Genomic DNA, 12,320 nt, shown 5'->3' with positions numbered 1-12,320 from the left:
TACCTTGATGATTGTAGAACACCAGTTATGCAGATGAACATGCTGTTTAGTTTTGATCCCCATGGAGTCCAGACCTCAAGTGATAATAGCCCTTATTCTGCCAGAACATTTTCTGTATGACGTCATGCTTGTATTCGAACGAATCTCCTACATCGTCTAAATAATGTCCCCGTCTCCAAGGTCTGACGTATGACACAGCTAATGTAATTTTATATGCACTGCCTCCTCGCCTATCGCATTGACTACATGTGGTTATGTACGATTCTGTCAACATTTATGGTAGGATTATTTCCATCTGCCTGTAATGCATATGGGCTACCAAAGACCTCGATAGACAGCCCAGCCACATACCTCCCTTTTTAGTATAACTAAAATGTCAGCTTGTACGTCCTTACCTCAGACATGAACAGAAATGAACTTACTCATGATAAAAACTGGGGACTGTGGAAAATGACTAAAATCGGTATACATAAGCGGCGTTCATTTATGTTCACCACAGTCACTGTTGAAAGTAGAGCGACAATCATGAAAACAGTAGCCACGCCATCTTGTCCCTTTTAGGCCCCATCGCGAAAGTAGGTGGCAGCCATTTTTGTGTCACGACCTCTCTGCCCACTGCCAATAGCCTGCACGCCTCTCCCCCTCACACCCCAGCCTCGCAAGCATTCCCCCGCTCCCGGCAGCCCCCGGTTTCTCCTGCTTGGACCATAAGCGCACCTCTAGCACGACCCAGTCTCCGAGCCACATCCCGTGCTGAACCCCCTCGCTCTTTCATCTCATTCAAAGAACAGGCCCTTCTTTGATAACCTCTTCCTCCCTGCCCGATTGTCCAGCCCGATCCCAGGTCATCACCTAGTCCGGCAGATGCAGTTTATTGCCCCCTACAGTAGGGCCCCGCCTCACATCACAGGAGCGGTGGTTAATCAATACCCTCACACCTCCAGATCCGACCGATCGCCCCCTTTCCCAGCAGAATGTCCAGCTGCGCGACAACCACCACATGCTGAGGTCGAGGTGGGAACTCTACTGTAAATGTTTGTGGGAACGGGGGTGAAGCGGGGATTCCGAGGATGTCTTTCCGTACATCAAGTATTGACAATAATGTGTTTCATGTAATATAGCAATAAACCTGTGTATAAGAGACCAGGCCACAAGGATGCGTTTAGAGCACCTCGAGAAGATACCCTGTTGTCTGATTTGACGTGTTCTGCTCCGTCGGAATAAACTCCTGTTTCCTGCCTTCTGTCTCCAGCGCCTGCCTCTTTGTTTGGTAATCTCGAATGGTATGAGAGGCGGCTAACGCTGGGCAAATACTGAAGGGTTCTTGGTCGAATTCGTCCCTACCTTTCGACACATTGACGTCCACCCGGTGTGCAACAAGTGCCTGTCGCCGGACCACGATGAAGCCAGCTGTATGGCTTGTTCCAGGTTTTTGTCGAAGAAGACGATTCGGCTTCGGCGCGTGGCGCGCCTGGAGGCCCGGCAGTCGGCCCCGGCACCGGTGGACATCTTAGAGAGAGAAGAAGCGGACGAACACGAAGTTCAGATGCAGATTTCACCTCCAGCGGAGCAGATCGAACTCGACTATCAAGCGGATGTCCTAGGCCTAGACGTAGAAGAAGTTGTCGACGAGGTAGGAGACGACAATGAGGCCTATGGGGCCATGGAAGATAGCTCGGAGGAAGAGCTATGCCCCGTTCGAACAATTACAAAGGCTCAGGTCGAGGGATCGCTACACGGCCTTACCCAAGACCTTATACCAGGATCCACGGCCTCGCCTACGGGCCCGGCTACGGACACTTCGGCGGAGCCGCCCTTGCCGAAAACTAAACCGAAAGTGAAACCATCGGTGTCGGCAAAAACGAAAGTGGTGGAGACGCCATCGAAACCAAAGACGTCGACTCCTCTATCGACACCCTCGACTTCCGAGGTGTCGGGACACCCGAAGCCAAAGAAATCTATCGACCCGGTGAAGTCGACCAAGTGTGCCGAGCCCAAAACGGTCAAGGGCGTCGAGCCAACGTCGAAGAAGGGCGTCGAGCCAAAGTCAAGCAAGGGCGTCGAGCCGAAGTCCAGTAAGGGCGTCGAGCCGAAAACTGGGGCCCCGACTCCAGTAGTCAAGGCTGCCGATCCAAGAACGTCGGCGCCAAAGTCTGTCGACACGGAAGGAGGCCATGGCGACCCTAAGAAGGATGCCCTTCCGCCGAGGCCGGAGAAGCCCAAGGCATCGACGCTCGATTCTTCACCAAGGACGTCTGTCGGGTCGACGAAACCGTCCGCTTCCTTTACGAAGCAGGTCTCGGACTCCCTGAAACGCATCAGGGACAAGGCTTCTGCGGAACACCCGAAGGCACCTTCCACCCCGAAGCTAACTGCCACGTCGCAAAAGTCTTCGACGCCAATCCTGTTCACGTTGCCGCCGAAGGTGGCACCGAAGGCCTTCGCACCACGATCGGTGCCCAAAGCGCACTTGCAGGGATCTGCGGGGTCGAAGCCAACTCACCCGATTGGGAGCTCGAAGCATCGACAACCCTTGGTGGAGGAGCAGTCGGAACATTTCATCGACGCCGACACCGGGAAACTTACCCTTTACAAAAGGAAGATCACGGCGACGCAGCCTTTGGAGTCATTCACCATTCCTTTAAAGCGCAAGAAGCCTGCTTCGGATTCCCCGGTTTTGGTCGAACCATTGGTTCCTCGGACTCCAAGCCCAGCCACACCCTCACCCACTTATTCGGATGTGGAGGATGCAGGGGATGAGGAAGAGGAATATAACTTCCCTGCCAACACAGATCCTGATGAACAACAGGACTAATGGACAGATGCAGGAGACCCTGGGGATCAGCACACTGCCCAGGACCCTCAGGTGTACCATGTCAAGACCTCTCCCACTGAGGATTCTGCGGCATTTATTGCCTTGATTGAGAGGGCGGCTAAGAACCACGACGTTCAGCTGCATGCTGACCCTGTTGAGGTGGACTTTCTCTTTGACACTTTTTCAACAGCTGAAAAGACTGTGAAGACTCTCCCTATGCTAAAAGGGGTCCTGAAACATGCTGCAGACATTTTTAAGGAACCCACACGGGCAAGGGTGGTCAACCCTAGAATTGAAAAGAAATACAGACCGGCTCCTGGCGATCCTACCTACATCAAGGGCCAGTTGCCATTGGACTCTCTGGTCGTTTCTAATGCCCGTAAAAGGGCGAACTCGCAAACCACTGGTGAAGCTCCTCCCCCAGACAAAGAATCCAAAGTGCTGGAAGCATCGGGGAAAAGAGTAGCAGCTCAGGCAGCCAATATCTGGCGTATCTCAAACACTCAAGCCCTCTTGGCCAGATACGACAGGGCACACTACGACACACTAGAGACCCTGTTGCAACATCTACCAGATCAATATAAGGAGGCAGCGGAGATGCTTATTCAGTAAGGGAAACTCATCTCCAACGCTTCTATTAAGTGTGCACTAGACGTTGCGGACACTGCAGCCAGGGCAATTAACACCAGTGTGATGTTGAGACGTCAGGCATGGCTCAGAATCTCCGGGTTCAAACCGGAGATACAAACTACCATCCTCAACCAGCCGGTAAACCCTGACAGATTATTTGGTCCTGAGGTGGATACCACCCTGGAAAAAATAAAGAAGGATACCGAGACTGCTAAGTCCATGGGAGTTCTCCAGTCCCAACAGTTTAGGGGGAGCACTTTTCGTCGCTCAGGCAATAGAGGTGTTTCCAGAGGCCAGATGTCCCAGCAAACGCCATTCAATAAAGGTGGGGCGCAATCCTCTTACACCAAGCAAAGTAGAGGAGGATATCGGGGCAACAGCACCAAGGGCAGAGGCAGGGGTAACAACAACTCCCGTTCCTCCGCCACCAACAAACAGTGACGCCCTGTCACTGCCCCCGACCATTCCACACCTGTCGGGGGGAGACTCCAGCAGTTCCTGCCGGTCTGGAAATCCATCACCACAGACAGGTGGGTCAGGAAGCTTATCCAATTCGGTTATTGTCTGGAGCTAACATCCACTCCACCCAACATACCACCCAAACACCGTCCTATGTCCATAGAGCATTTGCACTTATTGCAGCAGGAGGTTCTTGTCATGCTGCAAAAAGGCGCAATAGAGCTCGTGCCAGTGGAGGAAGAAGGCACAGGAGTGTACTCCCTGTACTTCTTGATCCCAAAGAAGGACGGGTCCCTCAGACCCATTCTGGACCTCAGACCCCTAAACCAGTATATTCTCTCCGAACACTTCCACATGCTAACACTGCACCAGGTTCTTCCGTTACTCAATCAGGGAGACTTCCTCGCAACCTTGGATCTCAAGGATGCTTACTTTCACATTCCTCTCCATCCATCACACAGGAAATACCTCAGATTCACCATTCAGAATCGGCATTATCAATTCAAGGTCCTTCCTTTCGGAGTGACCACAGCCCCCAGAGTGTTAACGAAATGTCTGGCGACAGTGGCTGCGCACCTCAGGAGGCAGAACGTGTATGTCTACCCTTATCTGGACGACTGGCTGGTTCAGGCAAAGTCGGCCCAGCAGTGCGCCGCAGACATGTCCCACACCATTCACCTTCTTCACGGTCTGGGCTTTTCACTGAACTATCCGAAGTCGCACCTTCAGCCAGCCCATGTGCAGCAGTATCTGGGCGCGACAATAGATACTCTGGCAGCCACGGCTCAGCCAAATTCAGTGAGGATCGACAACATCCAGTCACTGATCCAAAAGTTCAGACCGCAACACTCGCTTCCAGCAAGAGTGTTCATGCAGTTGATAGGCATGATGGCCTCCTGTATCTTCATAGTCCCACACGCGAGGCTACATATGCGTCCGCTCCAAGAATGCTTGGCTCATCAGTGGACTCAGGCTCAAGGACAGTTGAACGACCTAGTGTTGGTGACTGGTCGGGCATACAACTCTCTGCATTGGTGGACTCCACACAACCTTTGCAAGGGCCGACCGTTCCAGGAGCCTGTGCCACAGATTATCCTAACAGACGCATCTCTCCAGGGATGGGGAGCTCATGTACTCCACTACACGGTGCAGGGTCTATGGACGACGCAGCTAAAGAAGATGCACATCAACTACCTAGAACTGATGGCAATCTTCATGGCGATGAAAGCATTCAAAGTACATCTGTGCAACAAGGTCGTGTTGATCCGGACGGACAACATAACGGCCATGTACTACATCCAAAAGCAGGGAGGTACACACTCTCCACAGTTGTCTCATCTGGCTCAGAGCATGTGGAAGTGGGCCATTCAGAGGAACATCTTCCTCATGGCGGAACACCTCCCGGGCAAAGACAATCAGATGGCGGATCTGCTCAGCAGGTACAGCCACCAAATGCACGAGTGGGAGATACATCCATCAGTACTCCGCCCGTACTTCCAGCAGTGGGGTCATCCGGAGATAGACCTGTTCGCCACAAGGGAAAATGCAAAATGCCAAAGCTTTGCCACCAGGTTCCCTCACCCACAGTCGCAGGGCAATACGATATGGATGAACTGGTCAGGCAGATTTGCGTACGCTTTCCCCCCAGCGTCTCTCATACCGCTGGTGGCACGAAAGCTAAAGCAACACTCTGTGACGCTCATCCTGGTTGCTCCAACGTGGGCACGCCAACCATGGTACACCACGTTTCTAGAACTCTCCGTGGTACCGCATCAAAGGCTGCACCTCACATCCAGGCTTTTGACGCAGAACCGTGGCGACATTCAGCATCCAGATCCGCAACAGCTCAACCTGGCGATCTGGCTCCTGAGGTCTTAGAGTTTGGCTACCTTGACTTGCCTCCTGAATGCATGGATATCATTCGGGAGGCAAGAAAGCCCACTACTAGGGCCTGCTATGCAGCGAAATGGAAGCGGTTTGTCATTTACTGTACTGATCACATCAACCCGCTAGATGCATCTATTCCCAACATCATTTGTTATTTGTTACATCTTTACAAATACAATCTAGCATATGCTTCCATTCGGATACACTTATCCGCCATAGCGGCTTATCTCCAAAACAGGCAGCATCTCTCCCTTTTCAGGGTGCCTGCCATTAAAGCCTTCCTAGAAGGACTGAAGCGGGTCATCCCTCCCAGGACCCCGCCAGCTCCTGTATGGAACCTCAATGTGGTCCTCACCAGGTTGATGGGCCCACCTTTTGAGCCTCTACATTCATGTTAGATTCAGTTCTTAACGTGGAAAGTGGTTTTTCTCATTGCCATTACGACTCTACGACGTGTTAGTGAGCTACAGGCGCTCACTGTACAAGAGCCATTCATTCAAATTCACTCCAACAGGTTGGTGCTCCGCACTAACCCTAAATTTCTTCCTAAAGTGGTTTCGCAGTTCCATGTCAATCAGACAATTGAGCTGCCCGCGTTCTTTCAGAACCCAGAGACAGTTGCCGAAAGAATGCTCCACACTCTTGATGTCAAACGAGCTTTGATGTACTACATCGATAGGACCAAAGAATTTAGGAAGACACAACAACTCTTTGTTGCCTTTTCAGCCCAGCACAAAGGCAACCCCATTTCCAAAGCAGGTATAGCCAGGTGGATCGTTAAGTGTATTCAGATTTGCTATCACAAGGCTAAGCGCACCTTAACGGTCCCTCCCCAGAGCCCACTCCACCCGCAAGTTGGGGGCCTCCATGGCTTTCCTTGGTAATATCCCTTTGGAAGATATTTGTAGAGCAGCCACATGGTCTACACCACACACATTTACTAAACACTACTGTGTAGATGTGCACTCCAAGCAGCTGTAGGGCAGGCTGTTCTTAAAACACTCTTTCAGACGTCTGCAGCTGGCACAGGCGGCCACCGTTAATGGAGGGACTGCTATGTATTCTATGCTATAGATATGAATTCAGCAGCCCACATGCCTTCGAACTGAATATGCTACTTACCAGTATGCATCTGTTGGCATGTAGGGCTGCTGACATTCATATCGCCCGCCTTCCTCCCCGGCGCCTGTAGCGGCTGCAGAATTTTACACTTACTCTTAGCATGGCCATCGCTTACACTGTTACACTCCATCTTCGCCACAATGGCTAAAAACTATCTGAGGATGGAGTCGATGCCCATGCGCACTGTAGTCCAGGGGAGGAGCCACCTATCTCGTGATACTTCGAAGACTCTTCCAGGACAACAATGTGCAATCATCCGGACCCAACACTAGGCGGCGATCTATGCTATAGATATGAATGTCAGCAGCCCTACATGCCAAGAACAGATGCATACTGGTAAGTAGCATATTCATTACTTACCTGTAATCCTAGTTCTCTTCCAGGGGTATCCTCATCAAAGTCATAAGCACCCACCCGCCTCCCCAGGTAAATGAGTGGTCTGTTCTATGAGTTATGGTTGAGCCCTGACTTCAGGGTTATGCAAAGAACAACTGACCTAACGGTCACCCCTGAGGCATGATGGGAAGCCAGGGGTCATGGCTGCCTTAAAGGCACGGTGCCAGGTTTTGTTGAAAATGGTTTCATTTTCTGTGCTATTGCTGTTCAATGCTGCCTGTGGCTAACAATGTATATTTATTGGCAATTTACAAGATTTGAGTCTTTTGCTCATTACAACAGAGTTCAAGGGTTATTTGACCTAATGTGTTTTTTGTTTCATTGTTATTTCAATATATGTATGATTATTTACATTGTTTAGCCTCATTTTTGGGGCTGCTTTGGTGTGAGAAAAAATGAAATATGTGCATACATATTTGTGGAGCTATTTATATGTAATTTACATATACATTTTTATAAAATTTCCGGGGTCCCCGCACGTGGGCGGAAATATTCAGTGCTTATGACTTTGATGAGGATACCCCTGGAAGAGAACTAGGATTACAGGTAAGTAACTTATCCTTTCTGTTTGAATAAGTGATGTGGTGTGTCTCTAATTGTACAGGTCAGTAAATGGAAGAGTGATTGATTCTTTGCATGACTGACTAGGTGTGTGAGTAACTCTGGATGAGTGGTGGTGTGTGTGTCTGTATAGGTGTCGTGTTCAGGAGGGTGCGCGAACCCACCGCTGCCCCAGATATCAAAACTTTTATCTTTTGTATTTCTCATCAACTACTGAACTGATTTACACCATTTACCAAGCACTACCTTTTTGCCAAATTTGGTATAATTCCGTTCAGCAGTTCGGGCTGTAGCCTTGGCTAAAGTTTCCTATGGGAAATTGATTTTCAGACTTTTATTTTTTTAATTTCTCAACAACTACTGAACGGATTTACACCATTTAAAAAAAAAAAGGGCGCTTTCTGAACCAAGCGCTACTTTTTTGCCAAATTTGGTGTAATTCCGTTCAGCAGTTTGGGCTGCAGCCTGTAATAAAATGTCCTATAGAAATTAACACGGAGAAAACACTTTTTGGGACCCCCTCTTTCTCATCCTCCACTTGACGAATTACCCCCAAACTTTCAGGATAGGAACTGACCTGGATAGATTTTTTTGGGGGGAGAATTTGGTGAACATTCTTGAAACGATGGCAAAGTTGTTAGCAAATCAAAAAATGCTTTTCCTATGGAAACTAGGTTCTAACTATAACTACCTACTAGCGAATGCCAGTCGGATATATATATAATATATCTCGCCTTGTTAAGGTTTCAGGAAACGTGAACAAGGCGAGAGCTGAAACGCGTTGTTTCCTGCAATAAATTATCTTCCCAAGCAGCGTGTTGTGTCCAAGTAAATCTGTAAAGTAGCAGAACGGAGTACATATATATAATCTATCCTACAATTAAACAGGTGGAAAGTTCAAGGGTCTTTCTTTAGTGTAAGTCAGATTACTTCTGCCTCCAACTAGGTTTCAACTTTAGCTGACTTCTCCTTATTTAATCCCACGACTTATCTGTGATATCCAGGCAAGTTTAATTCTTAGTGACCCAAAAGATGTTTTTGCACGGTGCATTTTAATACGCATTTTATTTTGTTTAAGTACTAGGAAGAATAATTGTACTTTTTATTTTTCAGGTGACGAGACGGAAATATTCCGACACAACAATATACTTGATGACAGCCTAAGCATGAGTGCAGCTAGTCTTTTTGCTGAGAACAGTTCTGCAAGCCTCGCAGGCGATAGAGAAGTTATGGATAATGACAGAGAAGTTTTTAAACTGGATGGATTTGGAGATGAAGGGGTAGCTGTCGACATGCTTGGTATATTTATTCATTAAAGTCTTTTTCAACAGTGTGAATTCTATTTTAGCCTGTGAGGGCACAATATAGGTGAATTTGCATTTCTGAAGAAAAAACTGCGATCAATTATAAATGGGTTAATATTTGTGGAAGGTTAACTGTTATTAATCTTAGAGATACACACGTATCATGAGCAGAGTTATGTCTGGATGAATTTAAATAAAACATTTTTGTACATTCACAAGTATTTACATAGTGTCCCTACTCCTATTCAGTTTCATTGCGAAGTTTACATATATGTGGATTCTATTACAAATCTACAAAGAGTACTATGTGACAGATAGTAAAACTGAGATAAATCTCCCTGTGCTAGTGTTCCAGCACACATGAACAGAGGGGGTTGGTTGGCACCCAAATAACGACAATTTCATCAACTGGCAGTTGGTTAAAAGAGCATATCATTCTAGCAACAATAATTCTCAATTTTTCTTCTCCAGGTTGTTTGTGTTATAATGGAAGCAAAAGCACTGAACATTATCATATATAACCACAGCATTCCCTTGTGTCGTGTAGTTTCCACTAATCAGTAGGAACTGCATGATTGTAGATGACCTAATCTACGATGGTGCCAGACTACTTCAGTGTACCTCTGCCTCTAGACAGGCAGCGAATAGTTTTGGCAGCCACAAAACATGACAACCCTTATTCCTAAGGAACCATGATGGCAGACCTAGAACCTTTCGCTCATATACTCATGCTTTTGTTTGCTCTGAGAAATATAAAAAGAATACACCAAACAACTTTTTCAATGTTTATTCAACTAAAGTGATTCTTGTATAGAAAATGTGCTGTAATGAGCAATAGACAGAAGAAGATATAAGTTAAAATAAGTGTTGGGACATCGAACAGAAAGCAAAGTTCCACCATTGTGCTGAAACAATGTATATATGCAAGCATATGAAATAATGTAACAATCTGGCATACTCCTGCAATGCACAACCCTAACCTATGTGTTTTGGGTGTATGTGTATGTTCTGCCAAGAAACTCCCCTACTGGATAATCCAACCCCAATATGTGGTGGGTAAGAATGTAGGACCCCTCTTTGGTCACAAACTGGACACCCCGCCCGGAGATGTCAGTCAGCTGCTGGGTGAAAGCTTCAGCATGTAGGGACCTCTCGAAGTCCACAGAAGTGCAACCTCCGACTAATCTCGAAAACGTATGTTTATATATATAGAAAAAGGCTTCCTCGCCTTGGGCCGAGATTGTAATCAAGCTGCCATCGTTTGTATTCTACAGATAGCTGTCTCGCCAGATGGACATAAATAACAAACATTTGCAGAAGTTACATGTAGGCCTTGTACGCAATGCCAAGTCAAAATGATGGTGTTCTCTTGAAGTATAATCGTGTAAACTGTCTGCAGTGCCATCAAACTAACCAAAGTGTCACAAATGCAAATATGTGTCAAAAGTCTATTTGAAAAAGTGAAGGCAGCTTTAGGAAAGATCTGTATACATGTGAAAATGGCAACATTTCCTACTAGGCCTAACTGGTACACATGACGTTCACTCCTTGTACATTAGTCAGATAAGAGGCTATCTAAGCAAATCTGTCCTACCACTAGAAATGCAACAGCATATGGAAAAAGAAATGCTAAAAATTATACATAAAAAGAATAAAACTGCTTAAAATCAAGCACTCCTGCTTTTTGGAAATCCAAAGCATAAAGAAAGCCATAAAATGTGCTGGAACGAAGACAGACAATTAGTGTTCTGTCGAGATAGTGCCAAGATCCAAACCACCTGGCACGGAGGTAACCCACGGAGGCTCATAGAAACCTGGCTAAAGCAACGGAATCCTCAAGGGACAACAGGTCCACAGTACTTTGTCCAAATATTCAGCCAGTTGCGACCCGAAGCACAAGTCCAGAGCACACTCCAAGAGACAGCGGAACAAAGGCTGCGCACAACGAATCCATACAGGCTGGAATGACCAGAACCAATGCTCATCCAGTTCCTGAAGGAAAGATGCGCCGAAGCAATGCACCATGCGTTCACGCCACAACAGAACGTGTGGCAGAGACAGCTCCATTTGATTTTCAATTGGGACATCCATTGTGGAGCAAAAATAATAAAAGCCATGTCCTTGAAATTAAGACCTGGGCCAGCAGAAAACCTCCAAAGATGCTTCAGAGGACAGAGTGGATAAAAGATGTAATAACACCAAACAGTCTGGAATCAACTAACTGACCAACCTGGAGCCAATGTTTCTGAAAACCCCACTATTCCATTCATACTAGACATGTTAAAAATACGATAGACCAGTTTCCCAAAGTGTTGTGGGAAGGTTGTGCGGGGTAGTGCCTGTATATCCAAAGAAGAACGCGCCACCTGACATCGAACATCTCCTTGGCTGAAGTTAAGGCCACATTTTTTTTCAATCAGGCTTTCAGTTTGCTCAGGGCATCAAAACGCACATTGATAAGATTAATTGAAGGAAATAGCATATCCTCCCTAACTGTACGGTCAGGTGGAAACAGGACTTGTGTAGAAGTAACAATGGAAGACACGTTCACTACACAGGCAACCCCTGGTTTCATCTCACAGCAACCTGTCTGTTCAACATCCGTTAATTCCCAACCGAGAGTAATCTGAAAGTCGGACATATCATGGCCGCTGGAGACCTTTCAAGTAGCAAGATAAATTCGCCACAGAAACATTACACGCTCAGTGTAAAGAAACATCTTTGCATACTAGGGACCCACTTGAAGTATTCTTGCAGTCAGAACCACTGAGAGAAACTTCAGTATCCTTGTTCCAGTCACTGGAATTTGAAGAGCAGCGCTCAATGTTCGTGTATGTACCCTTCACCCAACGTTTTATATCTGCCCACTTGATGGCATTGTAGACAGTACTGAAAGTAGAGATTGGAAGTGCCATGTACCCATGGATTATACAATCTGAGGATGCTACCTCAGGAACAGTGAAAGGTAATTTCTCCAGTCTTTCAATAAGCAACATAGTGCATTTTACATCCTTTCGTGCCATAGCTATCTGCTGTTCTTAAAGGTGGTATGGTGAAAACAGATTTGTGATATTAATGTGTCACCACAACACGTGGCCAGCACGTAGTGTCTGTAGTGTGCAGCTCAACAATAGAATTGACCTAAG

General features: G+C 47.1%; 1 protein-coding gene across 6 annotated transcripts in view; it reads left to right on the top strand.

Moving 5' to 3' along the window:
* Positions 1–12,320, top strand: part of RAD21L1 (RAD21 cohesin complex component like 1) — a 1,165,932-nt gene that overhangs the window by 759,506 nt on the left and 394,106 nt on the right. For all 6 annotated transcript variants that reach the window (XM_078651710.1, XM_078651707.1, XM_078651709.1 and 3 more), the window contains one exon: positions 8,984–9,169. In XM_078651710.1, the coding sequence (XP_078507836.1) occupies positions 8,984–9,169 (186 nt within the window). The remainder of the gene's footprint in view (positions 1–8,983; positions 9,170–12,320) is intronic.

Source organism: Lissotriton helveticus, chromosome 7 (genome assembly GCF_964261635.1).
Source record: "Lissotriton helveticus chromosome 7, aLisHel1.1, whole genome shotgun sequence".
Taxonomy (NCBI): Eukaryota; Metazoa; Chordata; class Amphibia; order Caudata; family Salamandridae; genus Lissotriton; species Lissotriton helveticus.
This window is presented reverse-complemented; position numbering and strand designations above follow the sequence as displayed.